The sequence below is a fragment of the Cyprinus carpio genome, chromosome A8, assembly GCF_018340385.1.
Source record: "Cyprinus carpio isolate SPL01 chromosome A8, ASM1834038v1, whole genome shotgun sequence".
NCBI classification, from domain to species: domain Eukaryota; kingdom Metazoa; phylum Chordata; class Actinopteri; order Cypriniformes; family Cyprinidae; genus Cyprinus; species Cyprinus carpio.
This window is the reverse complement of record NC_056579.1, coordinates 13,042,426-13,062,353: the sequence shown is the minus strand read 5'-3', so window position 1 is coordinate 13,062,353 and position 19,928 is coordinate 13,042,426. Positions and strand designations below refer to the sequence as shown.

Here is a 19,928-nt window from a genome sequence, read left to right as displayed (position 1 = left end):
CACATTATTTCTCTTTTTCTATCCACTGCTCTGATTCCTCTGAATGAATGTGTGTTTGTGTGTTTTTGCTTTATATCTTCTCTCATGATCTAGTCTTGACCTTAAGGACCGGCCTGTTGGTGGGTGACCTCTGACCTTAAACAATTAGGTCTCTGATATACATAAGTAAATGAGATCTTCCTGATGTGCATACACAAACACACTAGGTGTGAAGCAGTGGGAGGGAGTGTTTGTGTGTGTTACCTCTCCGCGGTGTCCAACCATCACATATGCACACACGGGTTGGAAAGCTCCAGTTCCACAGGCCAGTAGATGAGTGCGGTTAAATGGCTGCAACAACCGCACAAAGTTTGCACACTCTGTCTGTACCAAACATACACATAGAAAGAGTTCATATTAAAATGTTGGGTGTTTTGGTGGCAAATGAGGGTACAATCTTGATAATTACAGCACAATTACTTACACAAACATACAAACACATGTATTTTACATTGGACAGCGAGGTTAAACTCATCAAGTGCAGTTCATGATCATGAGGAATTTTGGTATGTGTAAGTGTGACCAATATTTCCCTGTAGAGTTATAGGAATCATAGAAATTTTAATGCATCAGAGAAAAAGAACAAGAAAATTGCAAGAAAATGATCCCCACTCACTGAAGAGCAATCAGAGCTTTTAACATGGGAAAGAAGCTCTTATGGTCCAATTACTGAAAGGTTCAGAAAGAGGAAGACTTCTCACACACACATACAAACACACGCACTATCAACATACACACTCTAACTATGGCCACCTGTATGCAGCTTTATTGACTGTGTAGGGTCAAAATCAGTGGAGCATAAATGAGCAAAAGGTCAAGGGTCATAAAAGATGTAGGCAGATGCTCAAACTGCTGCCAGATGTTAACCCGCAGAGTGAGAGAGATCCAAAGCAGCAATGTACCAGTCACTTTCCATAAACATGGAATAAAACAGAGCCTAAAACTTAAAAATATATATAAATGATCAAATATATTATGCTGTTTGTCAGTCTCAGGAGATCAAACTTTATATTAAGCTGTTTAATTTTCCATTCATTTTCTGAGTTGTAGAATTTTTGCTGACATGTAATCAAAATTTGGGCCAAACATTATTTGTGATAAAACCCTGATTTGTGTAGTTTTATTTTAGCCCAAAATATTATATTAAATGTACATATTCAAATAAATTAAATTGTGATTTTTTTTTATAAAAAGCTTTATTTATAAATAACTGAATACCACTTGTGAGGTTTGATCCATTTAAAACTGTATATTTTCATGCTAGGTTTTGTTTATAGCAGTTTATCTAAAGTTTAAAATAATTGTCACAAAAAAAGGATTTGTGCCTCTAAATCTATAATAAATAAATAATTAAATACACTAAATTTAGTAAAACTTTATTTTGATAGTTCATTTTAGACATTCAACTAACTATAAGTAACTCTGCAACTATATGTCAACTACAAGTCATTAGAGTATTAGTAGACGGTCAACTTAATATCTGCTAACACTTTATTTTATGATTCCCCATCAGACATTCTACTGACTATATGTAACTTTGCAAGTATGTGTCAACTTATTCTACTAACCTTAACTGATATTTTAATGAGAGTTAGTTGACATGTAGTTGCAAAGTTACTTAGAGTTAGTAAAAATGTCCCCTATTCATGGAAAGTGTCCCCAGTCATTTTTGTGGGAGCTGTGTTATGTGGTACTTAAAACTCAGTTACACTTTATTTTAAGGTGTCCTTGTTACAGTGTAATTATGCAAAGTACAGAGGGGGAAAAGTACAGAGTAATATTAATTAACTACATGTACATACTATATGCTTAGGGTTAGGGTTTGGTTTAGGGTTACTTACATGTAAGTATGCACAATTAATTGTTAATATAATAGTAAGTACATGTAACGTGTAACAAGGACACCTTAAAATGAGTTCATATCTGTAACAAATATCCTGTTCAATTCCCTAACACATACTCACACACTGAACAAATTCATTAAAACACCGCTGTGAAATCACACTCACCTGCCACAACAAACAATACTGACGGGACAGTCACCAGAGCGTGTTACCATGACGACACTTCACATTTCCACTTTACGAGTGAAACATGCTAAACACTAACAGATGCAGAGTGTATCTCCGTACAAGTGTGTGTGTGTGTGTGTGTGTGTGTGTGTGTGGAAGACCTTCCACCATTAGGGCCAGAGGACAGGAAAGATTTAACTTGGAACATAACTAACATACTCATGGTGCTGAAAGAGAAAAGGGAGAGGCTGAACAAGAAGAAAAAGAACAAGAAGCAAAAATGTAAAAGAAAGAGAAAGCAAAGGGGATTTCAAACAATAAAGGAATAACTGCGTTCTGTGCATTGGGACAGCCTTCAATAGTCATTAGGTTTAAGAGACTCATGAGTCACACACAAACTTGGTTGGAAAGCAAGACAATAAGTGAGAGGATCAAATCTCATTTATGGGCGTTTGGCTTCTTCTCTCCAGTCATCATGCCAACTGCAGCTTACTCAGATTATAGCTGAAGATGGACAGATGTTTTTGTTTGAAACTCCAGATTGAACCAAACTAAATAATGCAGAGAATCACACTAACCAATTATTCCAAAACAAACTACATTTGATGATTTCTGCTGTCATGAAAGACATGAAAGAACCTGACAGCTTTTGTTGCTGTTTTTAGTGAATTCAGAACCAGAGCCAGTTGTTTACTCACCTCGGGATCCTTCCCTTTGAGAATACAGTCCTCACGGTTCCCAGGCAATGAAGGCCAATGGATCTGGACATAAAAAGGAAAAGCAGATGAAATTTATCATCTCATAAATTAAACATACACTAAGCACAGCTCTGTGGGACTCGCACCAAGACTCATTTACTTTTTAAGACTAATTACTCTGCCAAAGATCCAAACATAACAAAATCAGACACCAATTAAAGTCACCATGAACTCAAAATGGACAAAGAACAGCAATGATCTTTTCCAATGGACAAATCAAGTCCTGCCCTACATTTATTTATTTATTTTTTTTGTTCAAGAAGCCATTTCACTTGGATATTCATCACAATAGGGGAGAAAAGATTATTGCAATTTCTATTTCATGCCAAATTTAAAGCTAAACGGAGTCATTTCTGTGCCAATAAAGCAGCGCCAAATGGAATTGCAAAAATAATGGCTGTTATTCACATAATATTACACAGAGACCACTGGCACATGGCTGTTTTCTGAACGCACCCCCTGTCTTCCACTGGTCAGACAAACAGATAGTCTCAATCCATTGGTTGAGTTGATGTTTTCGACAGCACCACATTGCCAGTGTTTACACTCTTCAGGGAAATCAAGCTACAAATGGCTTACAAATTGACTCCACTTATTATGTGGGGTAAAATGAGCTAGTGTCGCTGAGGGTGGGTGTGCGACAAAAATGCTTTGTGGTTTTTTTTTTTTTTTTCATGAATGTCAACAATAAAGATAGATTTATGAAAACAACTCTGAGAGTTTAAAAGTTACAAAAACCTACCCTGATGTTATGAACAATTGAGAAATTAACAATCTCATCTGCTACATTAGCTCCTCTATTCAAATATATATACAGAGATTGCACATCCTGACACATTAATATCTAATGTGTCACAGAACAGTATGGAACAAAACCGATGTCACGTTCAGACCTCACAGAGACTTTTGGGTTTGTTTATAGAGATCCGCAAACATATGCAAGCTTAATTTCATAAGTCATATTGTCCTCATTACCAAAAGCGGACAGAATATAACACAATTATAATTATCAATTTGTGTGATTAGATATATCAGCCACACATTAAGATTATATTTCCAACAAAAATATATTCAAATAAAATAGTGTAATGTTAAATAGTGTTCCTGTAGCTCAAACCTGGAGCAATGCCAAGGTCATAGGTTTAGTTCTCAGGGAAATGATGTTCACTTTGAATGCAGTTTTAGTCATTATCAATAAAAGTGTCTGCCAAATGTATAAAATGTAGATACTGATTGGACATGTTGACTAATCAAACTTTTTACATCACATGACGTTTACAAATCTAATCTACTGCTTGTAAAATGTCAGATATCATTCAAAAAATGTTTCTCCTCAAACCAGTTAGTTTGAATCTGTTCCAGCCTTCATATGATAAAATCATTAGTGAGTCATTAGCTTGTATTTACCATTTCAAGCTCTTGCTCATTTTGACATTGTCTAAATCCGGAACCTGCAATCAGTTGTTACCCAGCATCCTTCCTGTGCATGAAAGCATTTCCTCTTTCCTTAAATAGCGATTACCTTTATTCTTCAGGACACTTGGACTACAAATAGTCCAAATGTGGCTGTCGTTGGGTTGTATTGGCCTAAAAGGTCATTATTAATGATATAACACTACAGTATACTATAAATCCATGGTGTGAAAGAAAGGGCCCTGGCTCACTCATTCAGCTTTTTAATTTGCTCCAGACGCACTATATTTAAGATTAACCAACTTCTATTAACCATGGGAGAAACACTGCATAGTCAATCCTGGACTTGATAGTACTCTGAAAAGAATGAGTGAATGATTCCTCTCACTGAACTGAGATCAGCTGAGATGAAGGCAACAGGTGATGGAGATTTGCAGTAAATACATGCCCAAGAGGGAAAAGGAAGTCTGATCAGGGTTGAGTAATTTTTCCGCTTCAAGAACAACCTCATGAATCACTGCTTGATTTCTGTGGCACCCTCTCCTTCGGCTGGGAAGCTTTACTGATAGCATCTACAAAACAATATTGCACACGCAAATTCACACATCCAAACATCCTCATTTTGTTTTCTGGCTAAAAAAAGGTGAAAAGCTTTTCCTGCACATTGTTACTGAAAAGAACATTTCAGTTGTACAGTACAGAAGGTAGTATATTTGAAAACAGTGGCCAGTGGTAGTCCGGGGACCATTACAGAATGCTCAAGGGTCTAACAAGGCAGAAAACGTCTGTCCTTGAGCCAAAGGTCACGGGGTCATAACCTCAGATGGTGCAGCCACTCCCATGTGTCTGTCACCATGGCAACGTTCCTCCTCTTCCTGTTCATATCCTTTAACAAGGCCACACACAATGATAAATACTTTGGAAACTGCATATGAAAACAACCACACTGGTTGAGGCTCCAGTGACTTGAGTCAAAACATATTCACATGAACAGAGTCACAGGGAAAAAACTGCCAAACCCTCTAGACAAGTAGTATCATAGCACTTCTGCTTTTACAGTCCATTTAGGCCAGTGCCTGTTTATACACTGTGGCTCTTCTCATTACTCACAACTTTATCTTATAAACTACACCACAAAACTGTGAATAACAGGAAAAGGGCAGCAAACATTAAACTCGTAAAATCGAGCAAGACCATTTATGTGTCTATATGTCTTAAGTGAGGTCTAAACAAGTCTTTGTCACAAGTGCGGTCAATTTACATGACTTTAATGTGTGTTTGTGAACAGCTGTTTTTGTGTGATTTTTAATAAACTTTTTATAATATGTATGATATTCTAAATGTTATATTAGTATAAAGACGCTTTCACAATGATGGTTTTATAATAGTTGTAATATTATACAATTATAAATATTATTTTAAATAGTTATGATTTTACAATATTTATAAAATTATAAATACATTTCTATTTTAATAATAATACATAATAGAATTATGATTTGGGGGTGGTGGTGATGCAGCTTGCTGTTTTAAAGGGGACATTGGATGCCCATTTTCCACAAGTTGGTATTTTTCTTTAGGATCTTCATGAAATATCTGCAAAATACTTTAAAATACGTTAAAATTTCTCAATGGTCGTGTAAAATAACTTTTTACCTTGTCAAAAACAGCTCTGTTCACAGCAACCTATTTCAGGACAAAAAAGCTTGGAGCTCTGAATGGACATTTTTAGGGGAATTAAAAAAGGACAAAGACACCTTTTTTTATCATTGTAGGGTGGTTGTGTCCACACACTGCTAAGAACACATTTATACGCAAACAAACACCATGTGAATTTTGTATCCGATGTCCCCTTCAAAGACACCTTGTCAAGTTAAAACAATTCAGCTTTTAAAAATCTCAAGACTTTCTTCCATTTTGTTGTGCTTCATCTGTTTTTTTTAACACAAGGGTGTATGTGAACCGGCTTTTACACGCCCCTTACAAATCATGTGTAAAATGTTTCAGCACATGCAAGAGTCTGTTGATTTTATCTGTGTCTGTAGATAACAGTCTCCAGTAGAGCAGACATGACACCTCTCACTAACAGACCCTCATCCATTCAGACCCTCATCACTCGCACTTTTTCTGGGCTCTCACACCTGTGTTCTCCATGGGCAGCTTATTATCTTAACCTTATCGCAGTGATAGTATGTCTTACCTCTTTAGCATCATGTTTGTGATCCAGTCTCAACGAGTAGAGAACATCCTTCCCTCCCAGGAAAAGCCTGTCATGATATTCATCCAAAAACACAGCCGACAAGTGCAGATCTCCATGAAAACCACTGAAGTTGGAGGTACGGTTTGTGGCCAAAAGATCTGTGGAAAAGGAAGAGAGAGAAAGAGACATGAAATATGAATGACACGACAATGAACACCACATTTGAACTGAAAAATGACAATAAATCTGTCTCTACTAGTCAAAGCAGATTTATGAGGAGAAAATGGTGATGAAGTTCTGAAAGAGGACACTCATCTTAAATCCAGAACAGCAGGAAAAGTTTGTGGAATGTGACTAATGGGAGTCCTCTGAGAACTAAACCACTCTTTATCTGTTTCTCTTGTTGTCAATTAAATGTAATTGTGCTTTATTGGTATGACTATTTGTTCAATGCTGCAAGTCAAAATATTACTTTATCCAACAGAGGCATTTTAACCAAACTTGGCAAACTTTGGCAAAACCTGTTAACATCTCAGAATCTTAAACATTGAGTAATAACTAGCTGATACATTTCTACAAAGTAATTTGTCCACAGTGAGAGCAAGACTGTTGCATTGCATGAAAGCAACAATGTTGTATCACCAAACAAGGCAGTCAGAACATATCTGATGTTTACTATCCAGTAATGCGGAGAAGGATTTTGAACCAAAGAAGCTTCAGTCATTTGTTGTACACACACCCACAAACATTCTCTTGTTATCTTTCTCTAGTATCCTGAAGTACAGCTCCACATTCCCCTCATATGATGTGCGGTTGGAGAGAAAAGAGGAGTGGAAAAAGAGCAGCTGAAGGAGGAATGAGGCTTCGTTGAGAGGGTGGCACGTGTCTAAAGCCAAATGTTGAACCACAATAAAAACACACACACATGCAACAACAACATTCACAATCCACTCCTCTATATAAACCAATTAAAACTCTTTCTCGGCCATTTAAGGAGTTTTGTGAGTCGAACCGGGCCGCAAATTAAACTGGGGGGAGTGAATGTACAGCGCTTTCTCGGCCATTTGCTCCCGGGCGCCGCAGCATAAAATGGCTGCCCACTGCTCCGGGTGTGTGATATAAACCTCCAATAAACTCACAAGCTAAACAAAAAATAAAACAATCATTGGCAAAGAGGTCAAAATATATTCAAACACAGTTCTGGGGTTTCACATTGTGTGATATAAACCTCCAATAAACTCACAAGCTGAACAAAAGAGAAAGAGATTTGTTCTTTCTTTGTTAGAGTGATCTTGCGTGCAAGTTCCACAATGATATAAAAAACTTTCAAGGGTTTTCTTTCCAGAACACAGACTCCATTATATCATTGCGGAACTTGTGGAACTAGAGAAAGATAACAAGAGAATGTTTGTGGGTGTGTGTACAACAAATGACTGAAGCTTCTTTGGTTCAAAATCCTTCTCCGCATTACTGGATGTTAACAACAGATATGTTCTGACTGCCTTTTTTGGTGATACAACATTGTTGCTTTCATGCGATGCAACATTTTTGCCTGGTTAGCACTGACTCCAAACAGTGAAATACTGACGCAGACACTCATACATAAAAAGCATACATACAGTCACAGATCCCTGCTATATGTCATTTAACAGATGCGTTTCATCCAGCGGTTATATATAGGAACAATAATTGCAATGAACCCCTGAGGTAACCTGTGGTTTAGTGCTCTACTCAAGAGCACAATGGTGGCAGATGATCTCAGTAAGTCATGAATCAACCCTGAGTCCCCCATAAACACACGCATATGAAGACAATTAAATAAAGACATATACATTTGAAGAAATTTAGAGTTACAACTTCACATTCTTTTCCCTTTTTCTCCTATAATATGTCTTAGAAGAGATGGGAATCATAAGGAATAATTACAGTTTTGATTCCCACTAATCATTCTAGTTCCTTCATGGTTTATTTAAATTATTATACACATTTTTTGGTAGGCCTACAACTGGGAAAGAAATTTCAGAAAAAGTAAATGCAGTTCCATTGTCAAATAAGATTATTTTGATTTAGAAAAAATAAACCGAAAACATTATTACTGCCAAACTCTTTATCTGAATCTTTAATTACATGTTGTCATGTGAACGATCACTCAGTCTGTAACTATACTGATTCACTAAGCCAGCTCATAAGAGTCGTTTGTTCAGGACTTGGACTATGCTGTATGGTTTTCATTTACAAAGTCTTTCGTTAAAGAAACTGTTCCTGTTTGCACTGTATGTTTTTTGATTCATTAGTAAGAATCAACTCATCAAGTCATTCGCTCTGTATTTGTTTGGTCACAGGTTGACAGTAGCAATAGAAATGCTTTCAGAGTATTTTAGCACATATACAGTATATACTGTATATAATGAATGTAATGGAGTGCAAAATATCAGTGCAAGAATTTCAAATATTGGGGGGGGGGGGGTACAGTTTGGCCATTTCTAATTATTGGAGGGGACTTGTCTTGTCAATGTCTATGGTGATTACAGCTCTGGCTGTATATATACTTTACTGTGGACTGTCTTATTCATTGGCACTGTAAATAAACTGCACCCTGCACAAGAGTGTTGTGCAAGTAAGCCATCATTTTTTTTCTTATGTCCTCACAGACTCACGTTACTTTTTCCTTCCCTCAAAGTGAGCAGTGGCGCTCGCTTAATCACACTATGTAAATAATCGGCTCACTTAAAATAACAGTTCACAATCACCAGTTTAATGACATTAAACATAATAAAATGACAACCTGAGACTACACAGAGTTCTGAGTTGGCAAGAACTCTCTCTATAACACAAACACACACCTCCAGTGCGACAGTAAGAGGCTGTATGTGTGCCAGTAGATGTGTAACGCTTTGGAAAATAACTAAAAATGTAGTGTCAGAATAAATGACAGTTAAAAACAAGTGCTTAGGGTTTGCCTGGGTTAGAACAGGACAGTTAAAAGATGGTGTAACTTCATCTCTCAGTAAGATGAATGGGAATCCTGATAGATGCCTTCTCCAGGAATGATATGCTTCCTTGGTTATAACACAGAAACACTCCTGATAAAAATACAGGTCTGCTCATCTGATGCATGTTTCCTACAAACCCTATTATCTTTAAATCAGTTAGCTTCTAATCACATCTGTCGAGTGAGATCAATGAGAAAAAGAGGGCAATAAAGAGATAAGAAAGACTTAATAAATGCAAACCGGAATTTACAGAGTGGGGTGGAATTGCAGTGGTGTTATGCTGTAGATACAGCACAGAAAATTCATACCCTTCCTCTCTTTCTCCTAAACTTGATTTCTTACATTAGAAGGCTTTCTACACAGTGCGGCAACCCACCAACTTTCTAAACAACCATTAATAACACACACATGCTTGTTGGCATCTGGCCTACCTTTTAGATTTTCACTTACTGGTAATGAAGTGAATATAAATGGAAGAAGGGAGAGGTCTTGCATTTGTGCCGACTGGGCTGTTTGCCTTAAGGATTGCATTTATTCCCATTTTTTGTCTAAAGGGTCGTGTGTCTGTATGTGATTAAGATACAGAGAAAGAGAGAGATAAAAAGAAAGTGAGAAAGGAAGTATGAATATGTAATATATGAATACATAACCCTCAGGAGGAAACATGTCCACATAGGAAGTTGATCATGTTCTCCTCTCTGGTGTAGACAGATATTAATATATAACTTGCATGAACTTTATCATGCATGTGTGTGCGTGTGCGTGTGTGTGTGTGTGTGTGTGTGTGTGTGTGTGTGTGTGTGTGTGTGTGTGTGTGTGATTTCAGTATCAGGTTGATCTTTCGGGGCCTTCAGGCTTATTTTGTCAGCAGTTGCATGGTGGAACTAATTGATTACTGGCTGGTGCAGAGAGCAGCAGGGGAGACCATTCACAGTGTTGAACATCAACAGGAAGATCTCATGGTGTCTTCCCTAGGCACTGAATATACACAACGTTAAGAAGTGCACACACACACACACACAAATGTCAGAAACTGCCCTTCTCAAATGACAAATTCTATTAGACTACGTCAACATTTCACAGCAGGTTAAGACATAAACAATTCAAGACATCTAAAATGTATTGAATACCTTCATTATCATACAAAAAACACTCCTACACCACTCTGTTTAACAATATACTACTGTTCAAAAGTTTGGGGTCGGTGACATTTTTTAAAATATTTTTGATTTTTTCTTTTTTCGGAAATCTTATACTCATCAAGGCTGCATTTATTTGATCAAAATACAATAAAACCATGATATTTTTAAAATAATATTACAATTTAAATTAATTATTTTCTATTTGAATACAGGTTCAAATTTAATTTATTCCATTGAATGCAAAGCTGGATTTTCAGCAGCCATTACTCGAGTTTTCAGTGTCACAAGACTGATTTAGCCCTCAAGAAACATTTCATATTATCACTGTTGAAAACGGTTGTGCCGCTTAATATTTTTTGTGGAAACTGTGATCATTTTTTCCAAGACTCATTATGAATAGTAATCAGGATTCATGATAAATAGAACATTCAAAAGAACAGCATTTATATGAAATAGAAATATTTTGTAACATTACAAATGTCTTTAACTAATTTCTTTTGAAAGAAAAAGGTAAATCTTACTGACCCAAAACTTTTGAACAAAAGTTTACACTAACAGTGAAAGTTTTGACACAGCTGACTGAATTTAAATGCTTAGGCTTATATGCTGGTTATATTTTGTATATATAAAGTCAATTAATTTTGTGGACATGATATTTCTAAACAATGAAAGTATACAAAATATATAGTAAAATATTAATATTAAAAATATAAAATAGAAGTGTATATATACTTTTCTTTCTTTCTCTTTTTATTTTTAAATAGATAAGTTATACCATACAGCAATGGGGCAAAAAGGCAAAAGTACCTAGCATAAATAAGATCTCTACAGCATCCCAAGATGAACCTCATGAAGTTGGAGTGTGCAGATCTGGAATCTAGACAAAGGATGGCGAGTTTTGTTTAAATGTAATCCCTCTTCTCAATTCCCAGACTTCCATTTATGTTATTTAATAGTTTTGTTGATTTCACTATTATTCAAAAATGTGGGGAATAGTAATAATAAAGAATGAGTACATGAGTCCAAACATTTCACTGATAGCATGTACATGTTCACATAACTAATTCTCCAGTATCATAGTATCTGCTCTGTTTCCTCTAATTCTCTCGTTCTGTCTCTGCCTGTCTGTCTTCATTTATCACACACACTCACGTTACTTCAGGGCAAATCCAGCTACACCAGGTCTTACTGGTAAATTCATAAAAGCCCCTCTCCCCCACAAACCTACTTTTTCTAGCTTATTTTCTCAGCCTTCCTTTTGTCAGTCTCATTCTTTCAATCCCTCTATCTTCTTTTGCACCCTGGCCTCTCCTGATCCCCTCTCTCCCCAAAGCAAGAATCAGAATGTGAGGGTTTAGATAAACCCCTCTGGACAGCAGCCATGAGAGTCAGTGTCTTCCCCTCTGTACACACACGCACACAATGAGACTCCAGCAGCCAGACAAAATGCCTTGTTATGGCTACACACAGACTCGTTTACATATTAAACAAGAAAGAAAGAAAGAAAGAAAGTTTCTTTCACATACAAATAATCTATATGACATGAAATTCATTGTCCACACCATTCCTCCATTTATTTACCTCCATTCATTCTTTGCTTCCTCTGACACTCTGTTCTTTCTCCTTTATTACACTGATCCCTTTTAGCAGCCATGTTTCCATATGTTAGCGTATGTGTATAGAGGGCAGCTGTATTTGTGCAGTGTGCTTGAGACCATTACAGCTGCAATTAAGTGTATGCATGTGTTCGTGTCACAGCTCCAAGGACAATCATCAGCTCAGGGGTTAAAAAAATCAAATCATAGTTCAAGTGACGAGCAGCCGTTGTGGTCGTTATCAGTGCATGTGATCATGTCCAGGGCTTGTGTCCTAATTGCGGTAAGCCACGAACTCCACTCAGCCCAGGAGGAAACCGCCACAATGCTTTATTGTTCTGCTACATTACACTGCAAACTCTTGACTGACGCCAAAAGGATGGAGGGAATGTGTGTTTTCATTAAAATTCCACCTGCATCCATTTTGCACAGTACAAAGTATTCTTGTCCCCTGTTTGTATGTACTGTATCTATACTGTACCTGTATGAGCTGTATATGTATTTGAGCTAAACCTTCTGCCTGAAATTAATTTCCTCAAAAAGTCTCTGTTTTATCCACCTATTTTTTCCTCATTCACACTCCATATAGTCTCTGTACTCCGCTTGGACCAGCACACAATCTATTTATCAGTATATTTACATGAACTTTAAAAGTCTGATGTAAATTCACATTAATGTGAATACAATTGGCCTCAGCATTGAGAGTTTGCTTCAAAAAATGTGTATTTAATGTTTCAAATATTCAATTACACTTTGTGAAAATTGTAGAACAACCATGCAAAACATACTGTAACTCATTTAGATCTGTTCATGTTAACATACTTTATCTATACCTTCAAAGGTCTATCCTTGAACATGAATTAAAGGTGACGTCAGCATTTTTTTTCTGGTATAGCAAAAAATATTCATATCACATACCTAAAAGTACCATATTGGCATCTAAAGATACTTAAAGAGCCACGGTACAAAAGGAATAGAAAAGTGGAAAAATTTTCTTTACACAAAGAATAAATTGTTCTCTTAAGAACTGTTCTTTGGGGAACCAGAACTTTTTTCTCTGGCATCACTGTGAAAACACAAAAGAAGTCACACAGATACTTTATTTTGCCAAGCAAATGACTTTGAAGCACTTTCTGCATGTCAATGATTTTGCACATTCACAGAGCAGCCCCTATATGGGATGCAGGAAGCAGAGAGCATCTAAGAAGAGGATTGTTCATAAGCAGCTGTCAGTTTGTGGTGCAAGAATGATATTTTGCTACATGCCGCTGCTCTCCTGCTTCATCTCTGATTACAACATTCTCAGTGGCACAACTGTACATTTGTAGGGTGGGATTTTGGTAAGAGAGAGCATGTCCAATTCAGTTGCTATAGTCTGGCAGTTCCAGTTCTAGAATCACCTTTAAAATTTAGAGCATTCCTCATCTAGAACTGCCATCTCATGGGAGAGTTTCACAACATCCATCTTACAGTCATGAAACTCTGTGGCCTGTTCTCTCAAACAGATGGTTCCAGGGAGCTGGGAATATTTAGGGAGTGAGAGAATGTGAACAAAACACAAGAATCATCAAACATTCTTCTAGTGACAGGTTCTTTACCCAAACCATGCACAAATATCTGGGCAACACTACAAAAATAAACTAAATAATAAGAATAAATTAATTTGTGTAAACTAAAACAAACACAGATCTGCCCACCTCTGCGTCTCTGTGTATGTTCAACCATAAAATAGAAAAGTGTGCCAGTGTGTGCATATAAATGCATGTGGGTGTGAAAGTGTGTGAGGGAGAAAACACTGTGTCTCCTCCTAAATCAGCACACACATTTCACAGAGCAGAGGTCAGAACTGACCCACAAAAGGACCCCACAGATCCACACACACATACTTCCCAGCTGCTGGCAAATACAGGCTGTCCCTCATTTCCCATTCAAAACATAACATGCTCCCTCCAGACCAATCCGTACAGCTGTGACAGCTTGATGAGTGTGTGCTTTAGCCTTTTCAGTAGGCAGAATGACCAACATGCATTCTGAGAGCCATCAGTTTTAAAAATCTAATGTATGTCGTCCAACTGGACGGGTTTCTAGGCTGATCATTATCAAGCTTAATAGTGTGTCCATGGAGAAGAATAGAGGCCGATTACATGCAATCAGAGAGCTCCACACAGGGACTGGGCGCATTAGAATTCCTCACATAGGCACTCCAGTCACGCACTCACACCAAAAGAGTGAAACCAGACACCGACTCTTAGCTCAGCTTATAATCATTAATGTAAAGAGCTTATCAGAGGCACTCATAAACAATTAATACAAACTACTGCTTTGTATTCCTGATGCCACCTTAAGCCTTGTTCTAGAGGCCTGCACGGGACGGATCCATGAAATTTAAATGAAATAGTAAGTTCCGTGTCGCCTTACCACAACAGCATAAACGCTCACAATAAAATATTTGTTATTATAGCATCAGCATTCACAAACCACTGTTAATTTACCACTGTAACAGAAAAGCAAGCATAGGCTGTTTAGGCTTGGCATGGCAGAATGCGAGCGAAGAGCGCTCCCTTTATAATCACTAAAATGCTGACATCTCAGTTCATTGTGATCTCACAAATCTCTGTTATAACTAGGGGTGCACATAAGTGGTCTGCAGGTCCGCATGCGCAACCAAAATAAAAAATGCGCTATATAAATAAGTTCTGACAGCGCATTTGCATACCGACATGGTTGACAGCTTTTAATACACAATTACTATTTCAGATCAACAAACTGTAATATATAAGATTTCTTTTCAAACTGAAAGCATAAATCTAGGCTATCCCATGCCGTTTTCAAAGCACAATTCAAAACTGTGACATTCATTCACTGAAGCTCTTTCATCAGCAGCAGCGCTAAATCCGGAAGCGTGTATACTTACTCGCCGGCAACCTGCCAAAATAAAAGCCTGCTGATTTTAAAGTTAGAAAATGATGAAAACGCTTTTATTTATTTATTTTTAGACACTTTTATCCAATTATTATCCAAATATTCTTCTTAAAGAGGCAAGAAAATAGTAGTACATATTAGCATTTTATTTTTAACTTTACTATAAAATAATTGTATTTATATTTAATACTAGGCCTACCTTTTATTTTTAATAATATTATCACACATTATTATTTAGTTTATTATTTTACTTAAAAAATAAATGAATAAAGTGCAATAATATTATAACTATTATTAATTAATTTTTATAGTTATATTTAATGCATCACGCTGTATGCAGTGTGAGGACCAAACCAAATCTCCAGGTACTCTTATGAGAACCAGGCAGAAAAAATTATGTGCACCCCTGGTTATAACACTAGGAACATATTCACAATGAATCTTTCATAATGTATACACTTCGTGTGTTATAATGAGAAGATTTGTGAGCACGCAAATTTCAGCACTGCACAAGAACTCTGGCGTTTTGAGCGGTGAGTGAATTCTAACTCAATTCTTGTCCCGCACCGCACTCGGTTGCATCGGGTCCCGCAGGTGTGCAGGTCTCTACCTAGTTCTTTGCATCCTGCAGGTAAATGGAGACAGGGGTAGCTGCGGGTCGGAGTAATAGGCGTGGCAAAAGGTGGCATGCCGAATGGTGAATGCTACAACAGAAACTACCCCTACCCTTAATCCTGACCCTAGCCAATTAAAAATACCTTTATCCACACCCCCTACCTTTCTGCACACCCTAATCTTTCGCCATGCCCGCTGCTCTAGCCTGCAGTTATCCCAACTTGGGTAAATTAGGATTGTGCAAAGTTTCTCTTAAAGTAATAGTTCACCCAAGAATTAAAATTCTGTCATCAAATACTCACCCTCAATTTGTTCCAAACCTTGAAGAATTTCTCTCTTATGCTGAAAACAAAAGAAGTAATTTTGAAGAATACCTAATCAAACAGTTGCTAGTCCCTATTAACTTCCATAGTATTTTTTTTCCTCCATACTATGGAAGTCAATGGGGACCAGCAATAGTAAATAATGATTTGCTCACCCTCATGTTATTACAAACCCATATGGTTTTCTTTCTTCCACGGAACAAAAAATAAAAAAATTAAAAGGTGTTAGGCAGCACTGAATTAATTTTACAAGGATTGTTAAACAAAAACATATTAGACTTTAACTAATGTATGTAGTTAATGAAACTTTATTAAAAATCACTGTTGCAACCTTCCAAATGTAATATTAAAAATTAAAACTTTTTTTAGGCACTGCCTCAGTCATCATTTACATTCATTGGATCCTTTTTTCCAGAAAATGAAACTGAATGGTCTTTGAAGCTGTCATTCTAAAGGTGCTATAATACCAGCAACATTTTGAAGCGAAAAATGTGTATTGTCTATTGTCAATATTATAGCGATGTATGAAGCACAGGTAGCCTACAGCAACACACAAGTCACTTTCAAACCAAGCAGCTTTCTGTTGGTCAACGCAGGTAATCCACGTGACCGAGATCTCCGTGGGGGAAATTTTCGCCCTCACGCAAATTCAAAAACGGATTGCTATTGAAATGACTGCATCTTGCCTGCGAAAACTGGCTGAACAACGGTAAATGAAACCGCAGCTTAACATCTCATTAATGAATGCGAGTTTGGAACGAAGGAGAGTTAATGATGAAAGAAGTTTCATTTTTGGAAGAACTACAGTATTTCTGTAATATCAAAGTAGCAGCGTATTACAACAGGTAAAACATCTCAAACTCCCTCAGGCCACTGCAACATTGTCATTGCAATCTATAAATCCGGAAATAAACAGGCATAGTGCGATAAAAAAAAGCACTAACTTTCTCGCGCACCGCGTAGAGTCTGACTGCGGGGAGGTGAGCGCGCACCGGGGAGCTCAAGGCATGAGGATCCCGGGGTTTTGGATAACAGCTGAAACACTAGCCTGGAGTCCTGACGTAGCTTTTTCCCAGAGTTTAAAAAAAGACCAGCCACAGCATCTCCAGAGAAACTCACTGCCATGCAGTGACGGAAACGACACTGTAATCGTGTTGAACAGGGCGCTAGATTTAAATCTGATAAGGTCACTAGGGACTTTGCGCAAAGCTTTGCTCAATGTGCAAAGCAGGATGTGCAGAAAGCAATATGCGAAAAGCGACAAAGGAAACAGTTTATTAGAAACATTACTCTGTGCATACGTCTCTTCATACACTGCACTTTTTTCGACCACTGACGAAGAAAATCGAGTTTACACATACAATCAAGAAGTGAGAAAAAAAAATAGCAAACAGTGCAGTGCATTATTACCTTTAATCATTGTCACTGTGCAATATAATCTTATGCGCAATTCAGATTCCTATTTATTCATATTACCTGTACTTTTCTCCATAGTATGTACGTTCTGTAAATGTATGCGATTTGTACTATCCTGTAGCTGTTATATTTGAGTCTGTCTGAGTCCAGCTTCTGTTAGCAATGAACATTTTTCTGACAGATTGCCAATAAAGCTGCCTTTGCATTTTGTCACCACATGCAATTGTAAATTGTGTAGACTAATTCACACACACGATGAACCGATGGATGGCAACATTAACCTTAACACTCAAACAGTGGAAAGAAATAATCATTAATCTACTTAAAGCACTGGACCGTGTTCTCTCTTCACAGTATGGATAAAGCTGAACCAGGTCATTTTACATCTGCTCATTAGATATTTGGTGTTTGTGTTCCATTTTAAATATATAAAAAAAGATTCAATAAAAGTTGAACTCATTCAGATAAATGTAATGTAATTTACCTTTGTATGACAGTCGAAGGCGCGGCACGTTCAGTTTAGTGCTGGTGCCGAACGATAGGACCACCGCCACTAAAACCAGAACCGGTAATTCCATGTTGAATGGACCACTTTCAATGAACCTTTTTTACACTAACAGGAATAAATATTTCTCTCAGGGCTGAGTCTCCTTATACAAGTTTGAACGAACTCCAGGCGCAAAAGATTTTGGACATCCACAGCTGGACCCCAGTGGTGAGATCCCAGGTCTCAGGTTAAGCTCGAGTCGCTCGCCTGTGCCCCTGTGCGCTATTTTCCCACGTCTCTCTTTCTCTGTCTATCGCTCTCTCCTGAAGTCCGTTCATTCAGTCCTGAGAAACACCCTCCCCGCCCTCTCAGCGCCTCGAGAGCTAAACAGCCCCCGGTATTCGCCTGTAACTCGCGTTCAGTTCCTGTCATTGCGCTTCTTAGTGGTATCAAGGGTGCGAGTAACTGGTTTTGTTCTCAGAAATATTTCTATTTTTACATATAAGTGTATAGCCTACTTGAAAAGCCTTTCCAAACAACATCTTAGTAAAGTTAGTTAAAGCGCCAAAATGACTCCCGCGAACAGTAGTCGCGTTCGCGTGAGGAGGTAACCATAACGACAGTGGGGAGCACGAGCGCTTTCCATTCTGCGGCACGAGACAAAACTTAAATGATTATACAACACCTTAAAAATGCCGACAGGACTCGACCCTGAAAGCTATTAAATAATTCATACACTATCCATGACAGTTTTCCAAACAAGTTAATCAAAAGGATTTCATGTGTAGAGGAACACCACTGGGAGGAACACAAAACATTGACTTTAAATTATTATGTAGCCTATACTGGAAATAGTTTATATACATTCATAAATCATAAGAGCTTAAAGCTGTTTAAAGCTACTTGGATGCATAAGAAAGACTGGATGGACTGTGATCATTAATCACCATATTCTTATGTAAACCATAAAATGGTTAGCCTGGATATTAGCATGAAATCACGTTGCCTTGCATTGTGGCTGGTTTTACATGGTTTCTAGCAGGACCATGCTGGCCATTTCCTGTCATAAAACTGTCCAAACTGGTCTCGGTGATGGATCACATAAACTGGTATACCAAACCGACAAGACAATTCATTTTAAGCTGATTTGAAATAATAATTCTTAAACTTTTCACAGAAAACAAAGCTATTTTTTTTATTTTAATTTGAAAGATTTGTTATTATTTAAACATATTTACTAAAAACATAAAATCAGTGTTTCACTGTACCTCAAAAAAAATTCAAGTAAAAAGCAGTGCCTAATTGTTTAAAGCACTGTCACATAGAAATTACATTAAATATTGTTTAATATATTTACATTGAGGAGGACTGTGGCATCACAAATATTTAAAAGCTGGAAAGTACGTCTCTCTAGTATTTTAGATATTTTCACAATAATTAAAAAAAAGTATTTTATCTTTCTTGCAGTAACCACAGTTTCATTTGTCTTTGGTCGGTGCACACATTCGGTCTGTTTATAAATGTTTGTGACTGGATGTTTTGCAAGACTCTATTCTGATTATTTTGACTCCAGAACGTATAACCTAAGGACACGTTCCATCTCTCCCTTGATCTGCCGCTTGATGCTATTGTTGCGGCTTGCTGATTTAAATTAACTCAAGGGTTGCATCGGGGAGGTAGTTTCAAAAAGTGTCTTTTGTAAAACACGCTTTTCTGCCAGGGGGGTCAAAAGAGGTCCTGATACTCTGGGTGCATTTAGACGCTGCAGGATCTTTTGATCAGGACAATCAAACAGAGAAGCAGGCGTCATTGGTGCATGATGTCAGCATACCGCTTCCAAAGCTGTTACTGTCATAGCAACGGGTGATTAGAAATGACCAGGGAAAAGGAGAGAGAGAAAGAATGTGTATCAGGGAAAGATTTCAGACACAGTATGACTGTTTGCCAAGTGCAAACTGTCTGGAGTACTAGAACCTGTTTAAACAGACTTTTAGTTTATTGTCTAGGACATTT

General features: G+C 37.4%; 1 protein-coding gene across 2 annotated transcripts in view; it reads right to left on the bottom strand.

Moving 5' to 3' along the window:
* The window catches only part of LOC109095382 (semaphorin-3G-like), a 28,321-nt gene extending 9,827 nt beyond the window's left edge, over positions 1-18,494 (bottom strand). Inside the window, exons 1-4 of one of the 2 annotated variants that reach the window (XM_042762338.1) lie at positions 17,913-18,494; positions 6,423-6,580; positions 2,750-2,812; positions 244-363 (exon numbers count right to left, since the gene is read on the bottom strand). In XM_042762338.1, coding sequence (XP_042618272.1) covers positions 244-363; positions 2,750-2,812; positions 6,423-6,580; positions 17,913-18,006 — 435 coding nt within the window. In that variant the 5' untranslated portion in view covers positions 18,007-18,494. Of the gene's footprint in view, positions 1-243; positions 364-2,749; positions 2,813-6,422; positions 6,581-16,956; positions 17,822-17,912 lie in introns of those variants that run through there. The other variant, XM_042762337.1, reaches the window with a different exon arrangement.
* Between the last annotated feature and the right edge of the window lie 1,434 nt (positions 18,495-19,928).